Source organism: Hypanus sabinus, chromosome 1 (assembly GCF_030144855.1).
Source record: "Hypanus sabinus isolate sHypSab1 chromosome 1, sHypSab1.hap1, whole genome shotgun sequence".
Classification (NCBI taxonomy): domain Eukaryota; kingdom Metazoa; phylum Chordata; class Chondrichthyes; order Myliobatiformes; family Dasyatidae; genus Hypanus; species Hypanus sabinus.
This window is the reverse complement of record NC_082706.1, coordinates 78,529,329-78,555,762: the sequence shown is the minus strand read 5'-3', so window position 1 is coordinate 78,555,762 and position 26,434 is coordinate 78,529,329. Positions and strand designations below refer to the sequence as shown.

The following is a 26,434-nucleotide window of genomic DNA, read 5'->3' as shown; positions in this document are numbered from 1 at the left end:
GAGGTAGCCAGAAAAGCGTCTGGGTGTACGTCAGCTGTCATTGCCCCCCAGGTGAGCCTAACTCCAGAACCTGACGTAAAGGACCTAATTGAAATACAAGGTAAGGCAACTTTGGCAGAACAGACAATGTGGAGACGAAGGGGGGCCAAACAGAACCCGGAAGGCTTGTGCAGCATGGAAGACGGTTTGTTGGTAGCGCCCACCCCTCTACTGACGATTCTGATTTCAGAAGCGCATGGGATTGACCATTGTGCAAGCAAGGAGGGAAGTGATGAAGAAAATAAAGGAGGACAGTTTTTGGTCACCTTATTTACAGGCTTCAGTGGACTTTGTCTTGTCACAGTGCGAGGTATGCGCACAGAATAATGTTCGGAAGGGAATTACAACCCCAATAGGTCACATTCCTGTACCTGAAGGACCATTTAAACATCTAGTGATCGATTACGTAGACATGATAAAGACAGTGAGAGGGAAAAGATACATGCTGGTAGTAATTGATCGATTTAGCAGATGGGTGGAGGCCGTACCTTCAAGAGATCAAGGGGCAAAGACAGTGGTAACATTTCTGACAAATGAAGTGATCCCAAGGTTTGGAATACCTACAGAAGTTAGCTCAGACAATGGTTCAGCTTTTATCCAGAAAGTGGTCAAACTGGTACTACAGGCGCTGAGGATAAAGCAAAGATTTGGATGTGTATACCACCCTCAGTCGCAGGGCATGGTAGAGAGAACTAATGGAACCCTGAAAGCCAAACTAAACAAAATTTGTGCAGACACTAAACTTAATTGGGTCGATGCTTTACCGTTAGCATTGATGAGTTACTGCATGCAAACTAATCGAATGACATGCCTGACACCGCATGAGATGCTCACTGGGAAGCTATCATACCTGTGATAGGGGTAAGCAAAAATGTTGAATGGATAAACTATATATACTACAATCAACAGAGATTCATCAACTACACCGATGATGCGCTGGAGGCCTTAGGGCAACAGCTGGATGCAACTAGCAGGATGGCATGGCAAAACAGACAGGTACTGGATTGGCTTTTGGCAGAAAAAGGGTGTGTGTGTGTAATGTTTGGAGAACAATGCTGCTCTTTCATACCGAACAATACTAGCCCAGAAGGGTCTTTCACCAGGGCAATGAATAAATTAAAGAATCTGCGGACGGAGGTCAAACAGAATGCAGGATTTGAACATCAGTTCTTTGATTGGTTGGAAAATAGACTTGGAGGATGGGGAGCATGGCTGATTAAAATAGCAGTAACTGTCAGTACTGTATTGTTGAGCTGTGCGCTTGTGCTGTGCTGTTTTCTTCCTTGTCTCAAATCTCTTGTAGTGCGTGCTGCAACCAAACAATTTCCGATGCTCGTGGCAATTACTGAAGCAAGCTTAGTGGAGAAAGAAGCACCGAAAGTGTATCGTTACAGTCGACAACACCTGCAGGATGAACAAGAGCAAAACGACAGTGTGGGAGTAGATTGTAAGGGCTTCTGAGTCTTTTTCCCTGTCTCAGGTACAGAGGGACAGGTTTTTGGCTCAGCGGCCCAGGGTAACAAGGAGAGAATACTTTGAGGTCTTGGCGCAGAAAATTATAGTTTAACCCAAGATTTGGGAATAAATGCTTGAGATTATTGGGGCTTTTGTGTGCAGACTCTCAGTCTTTTCTCTGTGTTAGACCCTCTGGGTCTCAAAGGGGGGATATATTGGAGTATAAAAGTTGCAACTTGCTATTTGCTAGAGACTGAAATCCTAAGAGTGTAGAAGACAATGTTGTGTTAATGAAAGGTAGCTAAAAGGTGTAGATTAAAAAATCTGAGTTTGCTATTTGCTATGCATGTACCCAATTTAGTAGGAGAATGAAATCCTAAGAACGTAGAAGACAATGTTGTGTTAATAAGAGGTAGCTAAGAGATGTAGATTAGAACATGATTAAGTCAATGGGTAGAAACAATAGTGGCGGATGTACGTGTGATACGCAACTATAGACCGATTACATATGCTAATACAACTGGACCAGGAGATTGCTATAAAAAATGCTGTGTCCAAGGATCGGTGGGCAATCCGCGACTAGCTCAATGACTGTCTCAGCTTTGATTTGCAAATTAAAGTTTAACCCTTCTTGAAGAATCTTCTGCATCTCCTAATCATTTGTGGGGCACGAGAAACCACAACAGGACCAGCACACAGTCAGCATGGATGACTAAGGCTAAAGGCTCTGTTTCTATGCCATATAACTCAATTATCTGAGGAAGAAGGGGCATTTCTAAAGTTTTGGAAACACCCATCTTCTGTACATTTTAAATTCCCGTTATATTTCTATATTTAAGTTAATTATGACAAATTAATAAGTTTGATTTAAGAACTGTATTGAAGTTAGTTAATGATGTTTTAGCAAGTAAGGCCAAAGATTTACCCTTTTTGTCCAGAACAATATAAACTGCAGCATGAAGAGGAGTGTCGCCTGGCATTATACTAAGATCTTGTGGATCTGCCCCATTTTTCAACAAGAAATGCACAAGCTTGAAATCATCCTTTTCCAACGAAAACCGCATTGGAGATACTTCAGTACCAATTCCACGGACAGGAGCTGTAAAAACAATAAACAACAAAGAGTGGGTCAAGTAAGTGCTGGGAAGAGGAAAATGATGCTAGGATGTCCGTTTACAACAATGAAGTATTTATGATACAAAGTGGAGGCACAGATTTAACAAATCAGAGAAGGATATGATGCATCTTTAAGACTGATACTTACTTTTTTTAAAAACCTTACCTCCAAAATCTATTAATTTTTGCAGAAGTACTTCTTTGTTGTCATGCTGGTTAAGATTGCATATAATTGTGCACAAATTCAGATCTGAGAAGTCGTATCTCAAAACTGCTTCTTTGGTTTGCATTTCATTAGATCCCACATTCAGTAGGCGCAAAGCTTCATCCCATTTACATTCGTGAAGAAGTTGTTTTACCAAGTTGGTTACAAATTTAGGGTCCAAGTCAGTTAAAGTGGCTGTGCTAATCTCTGAAAAATAAACACAAATTATATGAATGGTTTAAATGCAGTACGATTTTGCAGATGACAACAGAAAAATTGGTTGTGTTGTAAGACAGCAATGAATGTAGATTATGGCTATAGCTGGGTGGAACATTGACAAATGGAATTTAATCCTAATGTGATCATTTGGTGCTACCCTCTGGTGTTTGCTCGGTGGAAGAACAAGCTGTACCGGGGCAATTTACCATCAATCTACACTATAGTCATCCCACTCAAGGACTGGAGCTATATTATTATTCCATGGATGCTGACTGACCTGCTGAGTTCCTCCACCATTTTGTATGTGTTGCTTTGGATTTCCAGCATTTGCAGACTTTCACATGTTTATTTTATTTTCTTTGTGATTTTTTTTTCTGAAATCGTAATCATGTGTACTATGTGCCATGTGCTGTTGGTAGCTTATTTTGCACCTTGGCCCCAGAGGAACACAGTTTCATTTGGCTATATTCGTATATGGTTGAAGGGCCACCGTGAGTGGTCCAATTTACTCCAGTTGTTCCTATCACTGGGAAAATCAGGGGTACATTTATATTGTGAATGCAGTGGAAAATTGAAGGCCTGCAAGCCAATACTTGGGTATCTCCACAGCACCTTTGCACTGACCCCATGACCACCACAATATATGCTGCTCCTGGATCCACTGTCCCTAATCTAATGGCAGTTTGCCCCAAATCTACCTATTTCATCAAATACCATAATTTTATTAATCTTCTCCCTGGAACCCCAGTTGTAACCATATTCAACATTATCTCATCCTGTCACCCTCTTCTACCCAGAGTCATCCACACAACATATTCGTCTCATCATACTTATTTCCCTTTGACTAATTTGCTACATTTTTTTGTCTAAACCCCTTCCTTTCACAGCCATGGAACAATAAATACAGCACAGGTACACTTTGACCACAATGTCCACCCATCTGGTCCCAATTTCCTGTGTTCGGCCCACGTCATTCCAAGCCCCACCTCTCTATGTATCAAATAAACTTATTTAGAAGTTCTGTTGAAAGTACCCCGACTGCTTGCATCATGGTCTGGTATGGCATTCGATTTGCAAGAAACTGCAGAAAGTAATGGACTCTGCCTAATATATCAGAGGTACATGACTACCCACCCTTAACAGCATCTATTATCAAAGATCAATACCATATGGGCCTTGCCATCTTCTCGATAGCTACCATCGGGCAGGAGGTACAGAAGCCTTAAGTCCCACACCACCAGGCTCAAGAAGAGCTACTTCCCTTCAGCTATCCAGTTCTTGTACCAACCCAGCAAAGCCTTACTCACTACAGTTCAGTAATAATATAACCACATTGCATTAAACAGGCATTGTTTACTTTTACAACACACAAAATGCTGGAGGAACTCAGCATCTATGGAAAAGAGTACAGTCAACATTTTGGGCTGAGTCCTCTATCTCTTTCTCCTCCAGTCCTGTTGAAGGGTCTCACTCAAACTGTCGACTGTACTCTTTTCCATAGATGCTGCCTGGCCTGCTGAGTTCCTCCAGCATCTTGAATTTGTTGCTTGGATTTCCAGCATCTGCAGATTTTCTCTCTATTTTTTCCAAATTATTTATTTATTAATTTTTCGAAATTATGAAGCATAAATGTGATGATAAATAGTAAGAAAAATAATATTAACCCTCCCCCCCCTCCCCTTAACCCTCATCTAAAGAAAGAAAAAAAAGGAAAGAAGAGAAAGATTGCCTGGATATCAGAGGATCCCCACATGCTCCATGGAGTTCAAAATAATTTTGATATTTATTTTTACTTCCCCAATTACTTTATAATTTTATCTTCAATCCTATCTTTTGTAAGTATGGGAACCAAATTTTCAAAAATATATCATATTCATTTCTTAGATTATACGTAATTTTTTCAAGTGGAATACAACTATGTATTTCATTCTTCCAACAATCCATAGTTAAATATAAATCAGATTTCCAAGTAACTGCGATAACTTTTTTGGCTACAGCCAATGCAATTTTTATAAATTTTTCCTTATACTTATTCAATTTAAGTTTCGGTATTATCCCTTCAATGTCTCCTAATAAAAATAATACTGGACTATGTGGGAGTTGTACTCCAGTAATTTGTTCCAATTAAAGTCTTAAAATTTATCCAAAATGGTTGAATTTTAAAACAAGACCAAGTAGAATGTAAAAAAGTAACAATTTCTTGATTAAATTCAAATATGTATGACCAATGTTTTCGATGTAATCTATTTATTGTCTGTGGTGTTATATATAATTGATGTAAAAAAGTTATATTGTATTAATCTAAGTCGAGCATTTATTCTATTTCTCATACTATCAGAACATAATCTTGACCAGTTTTTTCCATCAATTTTAACATTCAAGTCAGATTCCCATTTTTGTCTTGATTTATGAATTCCTGATTTAATTGTCTGATTTTGAATCAAATTATACATACAAGATGTAAATTTTTTTAATTTTTCCTTTCTGAATTAATATTTCTATTTCACTAGGTTTTGGTGTCAACATTGTTTGACCCAGTTTTTCTTGTAAATAGGCTTTTAATTGAAAATAACAGAAAAGAGTGTTATTTGATATTTTATATTTATTTTTAATTGATCAAACAACATCAATATACCACTTTCAAAACAATCACCTACATATTTAATCCCCTTTTGGAACCAATTATGTAAAAGTTTATTATCCATTGTAAAAGGAATAAGCCTATTTTGAATTGTTCTTTTTGCTAATAAAGATTTCTTTATCTCATCGTCCATATTTACCTTAATCCATAAATCAATCAAGTGTCTTAATATAGGAGATTCTTTTTTTCCCCGTATCCATTTGGATTCCCATTTATATATAAAATCTTCTGGTATATTTTCTCCTATCTTATCCAATTCTATTCTAATCCATGCCGGTTTTTCTTCATCAAAAAAAGACGCAATAAATCTAAGTTGATTTGCTTTATAATAATTCTTAAAATTTGGAAGTTGTAACCCTCCTAAATCAAATTTACATGTCAATTTTTCCAATGATATTCTTGACATCTTTCCTTTCCGAAGAAATTTCCTTACATATTTATTCAGTTCTTGAAAAAACTTCTGAGGTAATCATATTGGTAAAGTTTGAAATAAATATTGCAATCTAGGAAATATATTCATTTTTACAGCATTAACTCTACCTATTAATGTTACTGGTAACATCATCCATTTAGCAAGATCCTCTTTTATTTTTTATTAATAATGGCAAATAATTTTGCTTATATAAATTTTTTACATCATTATCAACTCTTAATACCTAAATATTTTATCCCATTTATTGACCATCGAAATTGAGTTACTAATCGACATTGATTATAATTTCCTTTGATGAGGGGTAAAATTTCACTTTTATCCCAATTTACTTTATACCCTGATACTTTCCCATATTCTTCCAATCTAAAAGATAATCTTCGCAAAGATTGCAATGGGTTTGTTAAATAAATCAAAACATCATCAGCAAATAAATTAATCTTATATTCTTCTTGATTAACTCTAAAACCCCCAATGTCTGAATCTGTTCTAATTAATTCAGCTAATGGTTCTATTGCCAATACAAATAAAGCAGGTGATAATGGGCAGCCTTGTCTAGTTGACCTCGTTAAGCAAAATGGTGTTGAAATCTGACCATTTGTAACTACTTTAGCTTGAGGATTAGTATTTAAGGTTTTAATCCATTGTATAAAAGATTTTCCTAACTCATATTATTCCAATACCTTAAATAAAAAATCCCATTCCAATCTATCAAATGCTTTTTCTGCATCCAAAGCAACTGCCACACTCATTTCCTCTCTTTTTTGTGCCAAATGAATTATACTGAGTAACTGGGTTATATTATCCATTGATTATATGTATTAATTTTGGTAAATATTTAGATATTCTATTAGATAAAATTTTTGCTAGTATTTTATAATCTGTATTCAACAAAGAAATAGGCCTAAATGATGTTGGTTTTAAAGGATCTCTATCTTTTTTTGGCAATACAGTTATGATTGCTGTTAAAAAAAATGTTGTGGGAGTTTATGCATTCTTTCCAGTTGGTATATTAATTCCATAAAAGGAGGAGTTAATAAATCTTTAAATTTTTTTAATAAAATTCAGGAGGAAAATCATCTTCTCCTGGGGATTTATTACTCTGAAGTGATCCTAAAGCTTCTTCAAGCTCTTTTAATGTAAAGGGCATATCTAGTACTTTCTGTTCTTCCAAATTTAATTTTGGAAGGGTTATTTGTGATAAAAATTTATCTATCTCAGCAATCTTATATTGTGATTCTGATTGATATAGTTCAGTATAAAATTTTTTTAAAGTTTCATTAATTTCTAAAGGTTTATAAGTAACCTTATTTACACTTGTTCTAATTGCATTTATTGTTTTAGAAGCCTGTTCTGTTTTCAACTGCCAAGCAAGAATTTTATGTGATCTTTCACCTAGTTCATAATATTTCTGTTAAGTTCTCATAATTACTTTTTCTGTTCGATATGTCTGCAGTGTATTATATTGTAGCTTTTTATTAACAAGTTGTCTTCATTTTTCTTCTGTCATATATCTTTGAGATTCTTTTTCTAACTTTATGATATTTTTTTCCAATTGATCTATTTCTGCCATGTATTCCTTCTTAATTTTAGATGTATAACTTATAATCTGACCCCTTAAATATGCTTTCATTGCTTCCCATAATACAATTTTATCCTCAACTGAATGTAGATTTGTATCCAAAAAAATTGAATTCGTTTTTTCATAAAATCACAAAAATCTTGACGTTTTAATAAAATTGAATTAAATCTCCATCTATAAATCGATTCCTCCTTATCCATCATTATCATTATCAAGGGGGAATGATCTGACAGTATTCTTGCTTTATATTCCACACTTTTCACTCTATCTTGAATATTTTTTGATAATAAAAAAAAATCAATCCTTGAGTAAGTTTTATGTCTATTTGAATAAAATGAATAATCTCTTTCTCTTGGATTAGTTTTTCTCCATATATCAATCAGGTTTAAATCTTTCATTAATGATAAAGTTAGTTTTGTTACTTTTGATTTTGTAGCAACTTTAGTTGACCTATCCAAAACTGGATCTAAACAAAAATTAAAATCTCCACCCATTAATATTTTATCATGTGCATCAGCCAAGTTCAAAAAAACTTCTTGTATGAACTTTGCATCATTTTCATTTGGGGCATAAATGTTCATAAAAGTCCATAATTCTGAAAAAATTTGACAATGTGTAATCACATATCTCCCCCAGAATCAATTGTTACTTTTTGTATTTTAATTGGTAAAGATTTATTAACCAAAATTGCAACTCCTCTCGATTTTGAATTAAATGGAAGCTGCAATGACATTTCCAACCCAATCTCTCTTTAATTTCTTATGTTCTGTTTCTGTTAAATGTGTTTCTTGTAAAAAAGCTATATCTCCCTTCATTTTCTTAATATATGTTAAAACTCTTTTTCTTTTCACAGTTCCATTAATTCCATTAACATTAAAACTTAAAAAATTAAGTAAATTAATCATTCATAATACCTTGGGAACTCTTATAATATTCTCCATGTTGCTATGAGTCTCTCCCCAACCATCCAGGCAAAAAAGAAGAATAATAGAAGAAAGAAACTAATAGATAAGAAAAAAAACAAAATACCCCCCCCCCCACTAATGTTGCGAATAAAAAGAACACAACATTACCCCCCTCCCCATTTTACGGGTCATGGTAATCACCACGATTGTACACGTGAAACTCGCAGCCATCGATCAGGAGCTCCTCCAGCTCCCCCGCAAAAAAAATATACTAGTGAAGAAAAAAAAAGAAAATAATTAATGTCTCTATTCCCAATTAATACTCCTCAATTCTTCTTTTTTCCTTATAAATGTCCATCAAGTCCAACCTTGTTTCAGTCTTCATCATTAGTTCATTTCATTTCTATAATTCTTTACTCCTCTTCATAGACATCAGGTAATTCTTGTACAAATTTCTCCGCTTTCCAATAGTCAACAAAAAAAACTCCTTTCTTCGTTATCCAGGAAAATTATCAATTTTGCTGGGTAGTTCAATAAAAATTTATAGCCCTTTTCCCATAAAGATATTTTCACTGGATTAAATTCCTTCCACCTCTTCAAAAGATAATAACTTATGTCTGGATAAAAAAAAAACTCTTTTCCCTTCTATTATCAATGGCCCATTTCTCTTTTTAGCACCTTGAGTAGCTGCCTTCAAGATCATTTCTTTATCTTGGTACCTTAAGCATTTTATCAAAATTGAGCTTGGATTTTCATCCTGTTGAGGTCTTGGTCTTAAAGCTCTGTGTGCTCTTTCAATTTCAATTACTTGACTTCCTTCTTTCATTTCCAAACTTTTCGGAATCCATTCTTGAAAGAATTTTATTGGATTTTCTCCCTCTGTACCTTCCATAAGACCAACAATTTTAATATTATTTCATTTATTAAGAGTTCTCAAGCGCATCCATTTTTTCCAACATCCGTTTTTTTCTGTTGTCCAGGCAAGATTATTCACTTCTATCTTATCTATTCTTTCAGTGTTTTCTTCCACTTTTACTTCCATCTCTTTAACTTTATTATCCATCTTCTTTTGTTTTTCCACCACATTATCTAGTGTATTCTGCATCCTACTTATATCTGTTCTTATAGCTTTTAATTCATTCGTCATATATATCAGGATATCTTTTATGTCTCCTTTAATCTCTTCCTTCTTTTCCTCTTCATCTTCCTCTGGATTTCCCAAAGAGTCTATTTCTACTTCCGATTCACTTCCAATTTCACTTCCAGCCGTAGTTGGGATTTGTAATTCTGTTAATATCTGTTCATGCATACTTTCGTGCATGCGTTGTTCTTGCCGTTTCTTCTTAGAGACCGCGAACATTGCTGCAACTTCCTGTCCCGCATCATCGGAAGTGCCATGCACTTCGCCGGGAGGAGATCCAACTTGAGTCGAGGCTTCGCCGAGACGGTTAGGCCTTCTTCCCCACCGACTTGCGCAGTCTTCGAAGTAGTAGCTTTCTTCTGTTTCAGTTTAGGAGCCATATCAAAAGATAATCCTGAGTTGCTTATAAATAGTTTCTAATAGGTATTTGTTAACTCTTCTTCATTTAAACGCTATTTCATTACTTTTTACGAGGGAGCTGGATTCCCAACGACTCGATCCTACATCATCATGTGATGTCCCCCCCTGCAGATTTTCTCTTGTTTGTGTTTGTTTATGTTTGCTCTATAGTTGCAGCCCTTCTTAAATAAAGGCATAACTTTCACTACCCTCCAGTCTATCAGCACCTCACCGACAGCTAGTGTCAGGTCTCTTGCACTCTCCTCTCCAGCATCCCACAATGTTTTTGTATATACGTGGTTAAGCCTTGGAAATCTGTCTACCTTTATAATATTTAATACCATCTCAGCTGTTATGCGATCTATCCCCAAGGACTCCCCATTAACTATCTCAAGGTCTTAAGTTTTCATATCCCTCCCTTAGTAAAAAAGAAGAAAAACTTATGAAGACCTTGCCCACTTCCTGTGACTCCACACAGAGATATTTACTTTGATCTTTGAAGAGCTCTATTCTGTCTCTAGTGAGTCTTTTCCCCTTAATATACTTACAAAATCTCTTTGGATTTTCCTCAATCTTCTCTTCCAAAGTTATCTCATGATCCTTTTTTGCCCTCCTGATCTCCTTCTTGAGTAAACTCCTGCATAGCCTAAATCCTTTAGGGATTTATTTGATCCTTCCTGCCTGTAGTTGATCTATCCCTCGACCCTTCTGCTAGCTATGGCCTGAATATTTCTTGTTACTGTTACCTGCCTACTCCTATCAGCTTGCTCTTCACTTTAACATGGGGCTCTATCAATCCGTCTTTGACGGTTGATCTCCCTCCTCACACGATGCTCATCATATCCTTTCCAGACTTCTTCACTATCTCCTTTGTTCCTCCTCCCTCCATCCACCCCAAACACCCCTGGAAACCAAAAATGCAAAGAACTGCAGACAGAGTTTTATTATATTATATTATATTACATTATTCAGAACTGTTATGAATGTACCACAGCTCTGAGGGGCCGAAGGGGCGGGAGCAGCCCCCTCCTTCCGGAGAATCGCAAGAGCACTATTAATTCGGGTCTCGGACCCAGGAAAATGAGAGACAATGTAATGGTTTTGGCCATGGCTCTTAGAGACACCTGTGCTAAGGGCATGACCCTGCTACGTGACAGCTACCACGGATATGGACACCCTCGGGCAATGTGGGGGTGGGGATTGCATCACCCTACTTTGATGGACATCTACACCTCTGCAAGTCAAGATAAAAGGGGACTGCAGAAGGCGGTACCCCAGCGACGCACCAGAAGGACTCGATCGCTCAACGCTCCCGTGATAGCTGGAAGCCAGTCAAAAGCCACGTGCGCTCCGTAACTTCTCTGCCTGGGGAGCGGGTGGCTGATAATACTGAGAAGGACTTCGAACTAATAACAGGGAAACAACGCTCCCCTGATTCAACCGAGTTGCTTCGTCAAAGACCCGGGCAAGTTTTGTCGTTTCTCCTCACTCTCTCTGAAACATGTGAAACCCAGCGATTCCCCAAAAAGACTGAAGCCTGCAGACTTCTGAGTGACTTTTATATTTCCAACGGACGATATATTATCCCCTAGAAAACAGTCGAGATTATTTCTTAATGATGATTATTGCTATACCCGCGCTTCAGATTGAGTTTTGCCGATGTATATGTTCTGAATGTTTGTATTAACCTTACTTTTGTGCCCCCCTTTATGAATAAAAACGTTCGAAAATAGTGCTATCAGACTCCAACGGACCTCTCTATCTTTGCTGGTGAGTTATCCAGTTACAGGATACGTAACAACTTGGGGTTTCTGGTCTCGGGATTTGACACCAAATTGGGAGGCCAGTGAATCGGGCTTGTCGTCCAAAAACTTGAATCTGGTTACGTGGGTAGCCAGACGGGAAACCAGCAAAGATGGACGTGGGTGAATTTATGAAAAACTAGAAGCAGCCACCAAATCAGACTTGTTAAATTTGGCGAAGGGGTTGAACCTCGCAGAAGTGATGTCGTCCATGAAAAAGCGGGAGGTGCGAAGGGCCATAACCCAGTATTACATTGAGAAGAATGTGTTTGAAGCTGAGGTATTGGAAGATATCCCTGAAAAAGTACCATCAAGTGAGATGGGTTCAGTTAGAGGTGGAGAAATTAAGGCTGGAACACGAAATTAAGTTAAAAGAGCTGGAAGCGGCTGAGAGAAAGAAAGAAAGGGCTGAGAGAGAAAGGGAGAGCCAAAGACAGCATGAAATTCACCTAAAAGGAGCTAGAAGCAGTCGAGAAAGAGAAACAGAGGAAACATGACTGTGAGATGGAGATGGTAAGGGACGAGCGAAGGGATCAAGAGTTAGACTGAGCGGAGCGGTTTAATGTTAGTAGGGAGTTGAGATTGGTACCCCCGTTCGAGGAGACAGATGTCGATAGTTATTTCTTGCTTTTTGAAAAGGTGGCAGTAAATCAAAAGTGGCCAAAAGAGCAGTGGGTGGCGTTGTTACAAAGTGTGTTAAAGGGGAAGGCCCAACAAGCATATGCGGCCTTGTCCCTGGAGGAGGGGGAAGCGGAGAATTATGCTGAAGTAAAGGAGGCCATTCTCCGGACTTACGAATTGGTACCTGAGGCCTATAGACAAAAGCTTAGAAATTTAAGGAAAGGGTGGAATCAAACATATACCGAGCTAGCCCATGAGAAGGGGCTGCTCTTGGACCGTTGGTGCACCGCGGAAAGGGTGGACGAGGATTATGGGCGTCTCAGAGAGTTACTGTTGATTGAGGAATTTAAAAGTTGTGTTCCGGAGGAGATCCAGATGTATTTGAATGAGAGGCTGACTAGGTCCGTCGCAGAATTTGATAGGTTTGCAGATGAATATGTCCTAACTCACAAGACAAAGTTTTCCTCGACAAAAAGTTACCCGAGAGACCGTGGGAACGGTAGGGAAAGCTCGCCGGCTAAGGTAGAAACTCAGCCGGGAGCTAGCCGGAAAAGTGAGGATACCAGGCCAGAATCCTGGAGATTTCCTGGTTAGACCTGTTTTAATTGTGGAAAGGTGGGACATATTGCATCTAAGTGCCCCGCTCCGAGGAAGGAGCCAGAAAAAGGGAAAGCAGCTATACCTATAGGATGTATCGCGTCGATCGGAAAATCGGCGAGAAGGCCCCCGGTAGATGGAGTACAGGAGGGGCGTGAGACGTTTAGTTCCGAAGGAACCGTGTCCCTGGAGGAGGGAGGCCCACAAATTCCAGTACGGATCTGGAGAGACAGTGGAGCTGAGCTATCATTGATTAGCTGTAAAGTGCTAGAGTTCGGACCTCCGACGGGAGAGGTAGCCCTGAGAGGCATAGGAAAATGGACCGAAGTGGTACCCTTGCATAGGGTCCTTCTAGATTGTGAGTTGGTGTCGGGACCAGTGGAGCTGGGGGTCCTGCCGGAGTTGCCGGGGGAAGGCGTGGATGTCCTTTTGGGGAACGACCTAGCCGGAGGGAAAATGGAAGCAGCTGTGAAGCCGACAACCCAGCCTGCAAGGATTAAGGCCCCTCCCTCAGATCTGAAGATATACCCTGCCTGCACGGTCACTCGCAGCATGTCTAAAAAGACAGCTGAGAGAGAGAGCAGTTTAAATCTGGCCGGTTTTGATTTGGCCGACACGTTTTTACCGACTCTATACCAGCGAGGGTTCGAGGAAGGTAAACCGGAGAGTAAGGAGGGCGGAGAGAGTAAACAGGGGGAGGTAGACCTGCCCTTAGCCAGACGAGAGTTTGTACGGGAACAGGAAAGTGACGAGAGAGAGTTGGTTCTTTCGGAGACCGAGGTTGAAACCGAACTCGAAGGTTACTGCCTGAAGGAGGGTGTGTTGATGAGGAAGTGGAGGCCCCCCAAGGAGTCAGTCGTTGAGGACTGGGCGGTGGTACATCAGATAGTAGTCCCGAAAGCGTATCGGGACGAAATTCTGAACTTAGCTCATAAGGGACCGTTAGGTGGGCATTTGGGAATAACGAAGACAGTGGATCGGGTTCAAAGTGAGCTCTATTGGCCAAACATGAGAAAAGAGATTACTGAATATTGTAAAAGGTGTCATACCAGCCAAATGGTGGGTAAGCCGAACCAAGTTATCCCTAAGGCACCCCTCCGACCCATCCCCGCGTCCGAGGAGCCTTTCTCCCGAATCATTGTGGATTTTGTGGGACCCCTACCTAAAATTGCGAGGGGGCGGCAGTATATCATGACCATGATGTGTGCCACTACACGACTTCCAGAGGCTGTGCCTCTGGGTAATATTAGGACCGCTGTGGTGGTGAGGGCCCTCATCAAATTCTTAACCACAGTGGGGCTGCCTAAGGAGATACAATCGGATCAGGGGAGTACCTTCACATCTAACGCATTTCAGCAGATGATGACCCAGCTAGGGGTCAAACAAATTCTAGCCTCCGCGTACCACCCGGAATCCCAAGGGGCGTTGGAAAGGTTCCACGCTACACTAAAGACCATGCTTAAAACTTATTGTCAGGAGAACGTTCGAGACTGGGATGAGGCTTTACCTCTTCTGTTATGTGCCGTCAGGGATACAGTCCAGTGCTCACTGGGGTTCAGTCCGTTTGAGCTCGTTTTCGGTCACAGGCCCAGGGGCCCTCTAACCCTCCTGAGAGAAAAGTGGTCTAGCCCGACCATTCAAGTCAGTGTGCTCGACTATGTTCTGAAATTCCGGGAGAGGCTGCATAAAGTACGCGCCTTGGCAAAGGAAAACCTTAAAGAATCCCAAGAAAAAATGAGTCAGTGGTATAATCCAAGAGCAAGAGAACGAGAGTTTTATGTAGGCGACAAGGTTTTGGTCCTATTTCCGGTAGTTAACCATCCCCTTCAGGCGAGGTTTCAAGGACCATATACAGTGCGTAAGAAAATAGACTCGCTGAATTACGTGATTGAAACCCCCGATCAGCGAAAGCCGACCCAGTTAGTTCACGTGAAAATGATGAAAAGGTACCATGACACTCCCCCCGCGGTGGTCAGTGCGGCCATGAAAACCAATGAGGTAGGGGGGGGATGGCCCGGAGGGACCAGAGCGGTTTGAAAAGATAGGTATAGTCCCCACCAGATTGGAGAACTCTATGGTATTGGCAAGCCTTGCGGATAAAGTTAGACACTTAAAGCCTGAACAGCGGGAGCAGATAATACAGCTCATTAACCGGCATGCAGACTTGTGCCCAGAAGTTCCCTGAAGGTGCAGTGGGACGCAACATGATGTGATAGTTACCTCAACCCAGCCCATAAAACAGGCACCTTATTGTATGAATTCCGAAAAGAGCCAGCTAGTAGGAAAGGAGATTGAACATATGCTAGCTGCTGGAATAATCCGCGAATCCTCTTCCGCGTGGGCTTCTCCTTGCGTGGTTGTCCCAAAACCGGACGGCACCATAAGATTCTGTACCGATTACCGGAAGGTCAACGCGGTCACTCAGACAGATGCTTACCCTATTCCCCGGGTGGATGATTGCATTGACCAAATGGGGAAGGCGAGGTACATCACTAAAGTTGACTTGTTAAAGGGATACTGGTGCGTTCCTTTAACGGACAGGGCTCGAGAGATTTCCGCCTTTGTCACCCCATCCGGGTTGTACGAGTACAACATTATGCCGTTTGGGATGAAAAATGCACCAGGGACATTCCAACGGATGATAGACGCTGTGATAAAAGGGTTAACCCACACCAAGGCTTATCTTGACGACGTGATAGTTTGGAGTGACACCTGGGGGGAGCACCTGGAGGCTGTAGAAAGTCTGTTTACCCGAATGTCGGCAGCCCACCTTACAGTAAACCTTGCCAAGAGTGAATTTGGTCATGCCACTATCACCTATTTGGGGTATGTGGTGGGAGAGGGACAAGTGGCTCCTGTGCAGGCGAAGGTACAGGCTATTTCTGAGGTTCCTGTACCCTACAATAAAAGGGCCCTGAGGAGGTTTTAGGGCATGGTGGGATACTATCGGAAATTCTGTAAAAATTTTGCGGACATTGCGAAACTTACAAAACTCCTACGGAAGGAGGAAAAATTTGAGTGGGGTCCCTCTTGTCAGAATGCTTTTGAAAAGTTAAAAGCCGTATTGTGTCATCACCCGGTGTTAAAAGCACCCGATTTGTTAGCACCCTTCTCCTTGGCAACGGACGCCAGTGATGAGGCTGCAGGAGCGGTCCTCTTACAGCAAGCAGGGGATGGAGTGGAGCACCCGGTAGCATATTTCTCTCGGAAGTTCAATGTACACCAGAGGAATTACTCTACCGTAGAAAAGGAATTGTTGGCACTTGTGTTGGCGATACAACATTTCGAAGTATACATTTGTCCCGCGCAAAAACCCCTAGTGGTCTATACCGATCACAACCCGTTGGTATTCCTGGCCAATATGAAAAATAAAAACAGGAGGTTATTGAGCTGGAGTCTGATGCTGCAGGAATTCGATATTAAGATACAGCGCATTAAGGGGTGTGATAATGTGCTAGCGGATTGTTTATCTAGATGCTGAACTACGTGTATAACTGTATGGCTCTGTAATTAAAAGTAAAAGCTTGGGTATTGTGTTAGATTAAAAATCCTGTAAGACTCTATACAACTCCATTTTTAACCGCTGGTAAAAAAACGTTTGTTTTAGAGGGGAGGTGTTATGAATGTACCACAGCTCTAAGGGGCCAAAGGGGCAGGAGCAGCCCCCTCCTTCCGGAGAATCACAAGAGCACTATTAATTCGGGTCTCGGACCCAGTAAAATGAGAGACAATGTAATGGTTTTGGCCATGGCTCTTAGAGACACTTGTGCTAAGGGCATGACCCTGTTACGTGACAGCTACCACGGATATGGACACCCTCGGGCAATGTGGGGGTGGGGATTGCATCACCCTACTTTGACGGACATCGACAACTCTGTGAGTCAAGATAAAAGGGGACTGCAGAAGGCGGTACCCCAGAGAGACGCACCAGAAGGACTCGATCGCTCAACACTCCCGTGATAGCTGGAAGCCAGTCAAAAGTAACTTCTCTGCCTGGGGAGCGGGTGGCTGATAATACCGAGAAGGACTTCGAACTAATAACAGGGAAACAACACTCCCCTGATTCAACGGAGTTGCTTCGTCAAAGACCCGGGCAAGTTTTGTCGTTTCTCCTCACTCTCTCTGAAACACGTGAAACCCAGCGATTCCCCAAAAAGACTGAAGCCTGCAGACTTCTGAGTGACTTTTATATTTCCAACGGACGATATATTATCCCCTAGATAACAGTCGAGATTATTTCTTAATGATGATTATTGCTATACCCGCGCTTTAGGTTGAGTTTTGCCGATGTAGATATTCAGAATGTTTGTATTAACCTTAACTTTTGTGCCCCCCCCTTTATGAATAAAACCGTTCGAAAATAGTGCCATCAGACTCCAACGGACCTCTCTATCTTTGCTGGTGAGTTATCCAGTTACGGGATACGTAACACTAGAAATCTACAATATGAACACACAATGCTGGAAACCTTCAGCAAGTCAGGAGGCAGCATCTGTTAAAATGGAAACAGAATTAGCATTTCAGATTCCAGAACCTCTGAATTATTACATCACCTTTTTCCTTACTCTCAGCAAAAGTGCAGTACTGCTCAGAAATACTGATGAGTGCAGGTTAAAATCAGTCCTTGATACCCACTCTTGGGAAACACACTCACAGATAGATGATTGCCACAGGAGTCAATCTCAGTTCAGCAGCTCATTTGAGTAATGAAGTGTGTAACATCCATTTGGTTGTGAGCAAGGGCTCCAAATCAACTGTTTCTTCTTCCAGCAATGTCAGCCCAACAGGCCATTTAGGAATTTCTATGCGTATATCGGATCACTTTGATGCCCCACATCCACTGCCCGAACTAAATGGAATCAAATCAATCTAATCCTGACTCCCGAGTATTTTAGTATCTCACCCATGGTTTCCAATGGTAAATATCTCTGCCAAGTGAAATCCTGGCTTGATAAAACTTGCAATAATCCTCATTTAAATGTAATGTAAAACAGTGGATTCCTGTTAATTGGGTCACATCAGCACTAATAGATCTTGGTCCAAATAGCGGCTGCTCCAATTAGCTGAAATTTCAGGAAATGTTTCAAAAAAAAATAAAAACCACTGAGTAATAAATTATGTTTTTAAATGAAATACAGAGGAAATGAAAATACCGCCAATTATACCGCAGTACTATAGAACTGTGTATTAGTTCCTAATAGTTATCAACGGAGGAATCTAGTGCAGGCAATGGACTGACTTCATACAATGCTATTGCTGACTGCATCCTCCAACTTTTCATTTTCATTGCAGTATTCAAGATGATCATCGGTATCTTCAGATTCTTGAGAGTCAGCGGGAGACACTCATGGAGTGAGTACCGTTTTGGATTCGCTCCACAACCTTTACTTTTTTTTTAACCTTTGATCACCCTTATTCAGCTTATTTTTACCTATACCGAAAGTTTCTTTGTTAATTTTTTTTGAACTTACTGTTAAGAGTTTGTTGTGAACTTTTGAAGATATGCAAACAGAAATGTCTCTCAGGTCTAAAGGACGAGAACCCGGACGCAATCCGAACGGTAACGGAAAGAAGCAGGCTCCGCCACAACACACTTAATTAACTTATGCATTGTTTATGGAGGTTTTGGACAAAAAATTTGATGAATACAACAATTTTTTAAACAAGATATAAAGGCTTTTCAAGATTACATGGTTAAGACGGATTCAGTAATTAACCAGCAAGAAGCTCTTATCGCATCACTGCAAGAAGATGCTTGGAAGCGAGATTTGACTATTGAAAAACTGCAACAGGATTTAATTTCGACCATTAAACTGATGGAAGCACTTAAAGCCAAGGGTGACGATTTTGAGAATCGGTCCAGAAGACAGAATCTACATATACTTGGTCTTCCAGACGGCATAGAAAAAGATGACCCTTCGAAATATTTTGCTCAACTATTAAAAGAAGCGTTTCCGACGATTTTCCCAAATAACCCTCCTTATTGGATCGGGCACATAGAATTCAGCGTCGATCACCGAGTGCTACAGACAAACCTTTGGTTGTAATTGTCCGGTTTCATTATGTACACGACAAAGAACAACTTATTCGTGCAGCTTGTCGGGCAGGAATGGTTAAATTTCAAGAATACTGCTTCCGTCTGGTTGAAGACTTTAGTCCTGATCTTTAAAAAAAAGGCTTCTTTTTAAACCGTTGATGGCTGAATGTTATGAGAAAAATCTGAAACCTGCGCTCCTATACCCTGCGAAGCTTCGAATCTCTCCGTCGAATGCTCCACACCAGATTTTCCTTTCAACTTCAGAAGCGAGAAATTATCTGGAGAAGAACTTCCCTACTGCTATAGACACCAGTCTCTAATAAATGAACGATTCTGATCATGTAAGATGGTTCTCGATTTCTTAAACCAGAATTAACCTCTGGTTATTGGTGTAGGTTTATCCTATACTTTATACTTAAGTTAAAGTGTGTTTTCGTCATATCAATTGCTTTGTCTTATACACTTTAACCATTATACTACATTCTTGTCTATTAACTTTGTTCCTTCGAAGGTATATTTTTAACCCTTTGAAGGTGAATTGTTTTTTGATTAAGATGGTGGTTTTTTGAAAAAGATTTTTGGTTTTGCTTAAGATGGCGTTATTTTTTTCTTTCTTTCGTCTTCTTCCTACAATGCATCGCTTATCATAGCTTAAATATTTTTTGTTTTGTCTGGTCTAGAGCCTGATTTATAAGTTTTTTTTTAAGAGACTATATTCTTATTTTTTACAACTAACTATACTTAGAAATATGGTTTTTATTATAGTGATTTTAATTTTTAAAGTTGGGGTGATTTTGTTTTATATATCCTTTATATACAGAGTGCTCTTCCGCTGACATAGGGGTAGAATTAGTCTCATTCTTTCCTTTTTTAAGCCATATTTTGGCTTTTTCTCTTTTTCTTGGGGGGTGGGGGGATGGTCTGTTTCCTAATTTTATTTTTTTTGCATCAGTTTGTGTTAGTATTTTCATTTGGGCTGATTTTGAACTTCAAATATGTCTGTGTTGTCGTCACTTCCCTGTCTTCTCTTTACTTTTGTTCCTCTTCCGGGTGCATGAGTTTACAAGTTGGTTAACCCTTTCTACACCAAAGGGTTGATTTTAGAATTATGGCTCAGACCATTAATTTTGAGTCTTGGAATACTAATGGTTTAAATCATCCAATTAAATGAAAGAAGATTTTCAAAGTATACCAAAGACTTAATGCTCATATCATTTTTGTACAAGAAACTCATGTGAGGAATGAGGACAAATCTCGTTTTTTTAGATTTTGGCGGGGTCAACAGTATCATGCAAATTCGAACGCTAAAATAAAAGGAGTTCCAATTTTTATTGACTCCTCTATTCCATTTTTCAACATGATATCTTTTCGGATCCGAATGGTAGATTTTTGTTAATTATGGGTTTACTTTGTAATAAAAAGGATGCTTTGGTTAATGTTTATGCTCCAAATGTGGATTGTCCTGACTTTTTTAAGTCCTTATTTACTTCCTTACCCAATCTAAATGAATATAAGTTAATAATGGGTGGTGACTTTAATTGTTGTTTAAATCCTTTGATGGATAAATCTTTATCTATTCAGACTTTACCTAATAAGTCGGCCACTTGTATTAACTCTTTTTTGACTGACAATGGAGTTTTTTATGTTTGCAGATTTCGGCATCCTAACGACAAAGAGTTTTCTTTTTTCTCACATGTTTATCCCTCTTATTCGAGAATTGATTATTTTTTTGTAGACTCTTGTTTTATTCCATTGGTAATCGGTTGTAACTATGATATTATAGCTATCTCTGACCATGCTCCATTATTACTTTCTATGAAATTTACGGATACAGTTTCTAATGCCAGACAATGGCGATTTGACTCTACCTTATTGCAAGACTCAGACTTTATAAAATTTATGAAGGACTTCTTCTTTTCAACTAATTCCACAGATGATATCTCCTGCGGAATACTTTGGGACACTTTTAAAGCGTATATACGTGGACAGATTATCTCTTACTCTGTTGGTTTGAGAAAACATACTAAGACGGAAACTCTTTTATTGGTCGATAAAATTAAAGAGATTGATAAGAAATATTCGATTACTCCTAGCAAGGAGCTTTACAAACAAAGGGTTGAACTTCAAATGGAACATAGTTTATTACTTACATCCTCGATTGAAAATCAATTAATGAAAACCAGATCTGATTTTTATATACATAGTGATAAATCTGGTAAACTGTTAGCTAGTCAATTGAAGAATGCTTTGGTTAAACATCAAATCACTAAATCTGTCAGCAGAATGGGAATTTGACAGTTAATCATGATGAGATAAATAAGGCATTTCAAGACTTCTATACCTCCCTGTATCAATCTGAATTTCCTCAGGATCGTAATACCATGTGTGATTTTTTTGGGAAATTAAATTTTCCAAGATTATCATCTGATGATCTTTCAATATTGGATACTCCTATTACGGATGTAGAAATTAAAGGAGCTATTTCCTCAATGAATTCTGGGAAAGCACCGGGTCCAGATGGTTATACAGTTGAATTTTTAAAAAAATTTTCCGCTACTCTTTCCCCTTGGTTACGTAAGGTTTTTGAGGAAGCAATTAGATTGGGGATTTGGGGATTAAATTGGGGAATTTGCCACAATCTTTTTATAGAGCTTCCATTTCTCTAATATTGAAGAAATATAAAGACCCTACTAACTCTGCATCCTATAGAATAGACCAATATCTTTATTGAATGTAGACTCCAAGATTTTTTCCAAGTTACTGGCATCCAGATTGGAGAAGGTATTACCCAAAATTATTTCAGAAGGTCAAACCGGTTTTATTAAAATTTGCTATTCTTTTTTCAACATTAGGAGATTATTGAATATTGTTTATACTCCCTCACATGACATTTCAGAATGCGTGATTTCATTAGATGCGGAGAAAGCATTTGATAGTTGAATGGCCTTACTTATTTAATGCATTGGAGAAGTTTAATTTTAGTCCGATATTCATATCGTGGATTAAATTGATCTATCACACTCCAGTAGCCTCAGCGTTTACCAATAATCAAAGAGCTCCCTTTTTTCGCCTATTTCGGGGCACTAGACAAGGATGTCCTCTTAGTCCATTACTATTTAACATTGCCTTAGAACCTTTGGCAATTGCCATCAGACAATCACAGGATATTTTGGGTATTAATCGTGGGACAGACATTCATAAGTTGTCTTTGTATGCAGATGATTTATTACTATTCATTTCTAACCCTGAGAAATCTATCCCAGCAGTTTTATCATTATTGGCTCAATTTAGTGAGTTTTCTGGGTATAAGTTAAATCTTAATAAAAGTGAAGTGTTTCCTTTGAATAGACAGGTCCCAATTTATGGAAATTTACCTTTTAAATTAGTTAATGATTCTTTTATTTATTTAGGGATCAAAATCACAAAAAACCATAAAGATTTATTTAGATTTAATTTTTTACCCTTAATTGATCAGATTAAAGGTTTGTTTACTAAGTGGTCACCATTATCTTTATCTCTAATAGGTAGGATTAATGCTATTAAGATGGTTATTTTACCTAAGTTTTTATATATTTTTCAAGCGATACCAATTTTTATTCCGAAATCTTTTTTTACTAATGTTGATTCAAAAATTTCCTCATATATATGGCAGAATAAAAATCCCAGGTTAGGTAAAATATATTTACAGAAGACAAAGAAGGAAGGTGGGTTAGCATTACCTAATTTCAGATTTTATTATTGGGCAGTTAATATTAGATACTTGTTATGTTGGTTGAAAGATTAGGGTGGATCTTTCGGCCCTCATTGGGTGAGTTTAGAAATTAAATCTGTATCAGCTTATGCTTTGGGTTCTATTTTAGGGACTTCTCTCCCTTTTGCTCTCTCTAAATTGCTGAAACAAATTGACAACCCAATAGTTAAACATACTTTACGTATATGGTTTCAATTTCGGAAATTTTTCGGGTTGACTCAATTCGTTTTAAATAGTCCTATTGTATCTAATTGTTTTTTCCACCCTTCCATTATAGATCAAGCTTATTCGGCTTGGAAAACTAAGGGATTACTGAGATCTTCTCATTTATTTTTGGACAATTGTTTTATGTCTTTTGAACAATTATCCAACAAATATAACTTGCCTAGATTTCATTTTTTTAGATATTTACAGATTAGACATTTTTTAAGTACTTTACTCCCTACGTTTCCAAATTTTGTGCCTTCAGATATTTTGGAGAGTTTGTTTGAATTAGACCCTTTTCAAAAAGGGCTTATTTCAAAACTTTATATTATAATTATGAAGATATGTTCAGAGCCCCTTTATAAGACCAAAAAGGATTGGGAAAGAGAGCTTAGTCTTGTTATTTCTAGTGAGAATTGGGATAGAATTCTTCAATTAGTTAATACATCATCGTTATGTGCCAAACATTCATTAATACAATTTAAGGTCGTACATAGGGCCCATATGTCCAAGGATAAATTAGCTCATTTTCACTCTTATATTAATCCTATCTGTGATAGATGTCAATCTGAAATCACGTCTTTAACTCATATGTTTTGGTCTTGTTCATTTTTTAAAAAATATTGGAAAGATATTTTTGATATTATTTCTGCGGTTTTGAATATTGATTTACAACCTCATCCTATTACCGCAATTTTTGGTTTACCAATGTTAGACTCACTGCATTTATCTTCTTCTGCCCGTCGAATGATTGCATTTCTAACTCTGATGGCTAGAAGATCTATATTGTTGAATTGGAAAGAAATTGATCCTCCCACTGTATTTAATTGGTTCTCTCTAACTATGTTATGTTTAAATTTAGAAAAAATTAGAAGTGGTGTTTTTGATACTTCTATTAAATTTGAAAAGTTATGGAGACCATTTATTCAACATTTTCATATGATGTAATATGACCCTGTTCCAAGTTCATTTGATTTCCCAGCTTTTAGATTATGTATGTTGAGAGGACCAGAAGTGACGGCATTGATGAATATTTATTCTTGTCAGATATTATAAACAGCCCTTTTTTTTTCTTTTCCCAATGTTTTTTTCTTTTTTTTTCTTCTTTTCTTTGCTTCTTTTTTCTTCATTATTAGAAATTAGATTAGTAGATTAGCTAATTTTGCATTATATATTTTTTCTTTCTTTTTTTCTGTTTTTTTTATATCATATATTATGAAATATTTAGACTTACCATGTTCATACATATACTATATGGTTTATGTCTTGGTAAACTCATTTATACTGTAACTATTGTTTATGTCTTTTTTCATCTGTAATGGAATTTGTATGTTTGTAATTTCTTTTTTTTATTAATATATCATTTGTATTTTGTCCTTATTATTAATAATTTAAAAAATTAGAAAGAAAAAGATATCTTCAGATTCTTAAAAGTTCCTAACTTTCCTAAATGAAAATGTTTCATTTTCACTTCCGGGTGTTACTGGCATCTCCAAGGCTCAATGCTTGAAACCGCAGAGAACAATACAGTTCTGAATTGTCTTACTGCTTATTTCTCACCAACCAACACCACCAAAAATTACTGCTCTCTGAACAAACACTATTTAAAAAACAGACCACTCTAAGCACAGTGTAGCATTCAGCAACCACACAAGTGTGTATGACTGATGCTAATTAGAACCTGTTTGCCCCAATTAAGCAACATAGTCTCCCAAATAAACAAAGGGAATTCTAGCAATGTTCTTGATTAGTTTTTGTTCTTTAAAAATTGGCTTCTTTAATAAGCAGCTTCCCCGATCAACTGATGGCCCAATTAATCAGTAAGACTGCATATAAAAGGTGATGTCAAGCACAAGGGCAAATAACAGGGAGACCTGAGACTAGAGCTCTTTTTTTAACTGCTATTGATTCTCAATCTCCAATAACAATGAAATTGGGTTACCATGTACAAAAGAATTCAAAGTTCAAATTATATTTACTATCAAAGTATGTATGCTGTATACAACCTGAGAACTGTCTTCCCACAGACAGCCACGAAACAAAGAAAACCATGGATCTCATTGAAGAAAATCATAAACCACCCCAATGTGCAAAAAAATTGTGCAAATGGTAAAAAAAATAAGCAAAAAAACCACAGAATACATAGATCAACTAAACCTACTTGCTCTTTGACATTTATTACATTTGTAAAGGGAAGCATACCTGTCTGTGTGAAGAGCTGTTGCAAAAACACTTGAACTCGTCTTTCGGCTAACAAGTTTTTGCATGGCCTCTCTGTGTCAAGTGAGTCACAAAACTGCTTAAGTTGTGCAGCAGCCTCCTCCAATGTAACAGCAGGAAAAGCAGACATACGTTCCTCCACCTGGCTTGCTGTTTCTACATAAATCATTTTTTAAAAAAGTAAAAAAGAAAATCAGCACTGCATTTCCACCCATTTTTAAGTGAAAGAGAGTATCACCTATGCTGATACCTTTGAATGCTGGGTTTGCTGAGAAAGCTGTACAGTGTTCATTGATTAAATCCACTGCTACAAAGTTTTTATTTTTCTGCAGATAATCAACTGGAAGCTGGTTTAATCTATCAGGAATGCTGGGATCAGCTCCTAACTGTAGGAGTGTGCGTACATCTTCAGTCTGACCTACAGCAAAGAGAAAAAGGGTTTGGGAAAAGTGAACATTTCATAAATTGAGACACAATAGATTTCAGATGCTGTAATCAGAGGAACTCAGTGGGTTAGGCAGCCCAGTAACCACTGGGATGTTGAGGAACAGATATGCATGCAGACTAGGAAAAGCGTAACAACAACAGTCTTGTCACATACGAGTTTAACTGCACCTTTATGGACTGAAACTCCCTTAGCGCAGGAGGTTTAGATGGGGCAAAATTTATTATTTGCATTCAAGTGGGTTACTTAAAACAGTTGCAGGTGGTTGAACAGTGGGGCTGGGGGGAGCAGACGTACTGGACCTGGGTGGTTGAGTGATTGACATTTCAGTGGGAGAACATTTAGGAAATAGTGTCATAACTACACTTTAAGATAGCCATGAATAAGAAGCATTGGAGAGTATTAAATTGACACACTGCAAGAGTATTAAGGAGGAAAAAAGGAGAGTCCATTGGGAACAGCTAAACCTCATCTGAGTACACAGAGTACAAGACAGGTATGTTCCAATAAGAAGGAAAGACAAGATGGCAAGGCAAGGGATTCTTGGTTTACAAGACAAGTGGTGAAATTATTCAAAAAGAGAAGAATAGGAAAGTATATGTAAGGTTTAGGAAATAAAATCAAA

The 26,434-nt window shown here is 38.4% G+C and overlaps 1 protein-coding gene across 5 annotated transcripts in view; it reads right to left on the bottom strand.

The window, feature by feature from the left end:
• Nucleotides 1-26,434, bottom strand: part of LOC132394773 (TPR and ankyrin repeat-containing protein 1-like) — a 179,656-nt gene that overhangs the window by 90,429 nt on the left and 62,793 nt on the right. For all 5 annotated transcript variants that reach the window (XM_059971183.1, XM_059971193.1, XM_059971207.1 and 2 more), the window contains 4 exons: nucleotides 25,615-25,782; nucleotides 25,347-25,520; nucleotides 2,777-3,022; nucleotides 2,420-2,593 (listed from right to left, as the gene is read on the bottom strand). In XM_059971183.1, the coding sequence (XP_059827166.1) occupies nucleotides 2,420-2,593; nucleotides 2,777-3,022; nucleotides 25,347-25,520; nucleotides 25,615-25,782 (762 nt within the window). The remainder of the gene's footprint in view (nucleotides 1-2,419; nucleotides 2,594-2,776; nucleotides 3,023-25,346; nucleotides 25,521-25,614; nucleotides 25,783-26,434) is intronic.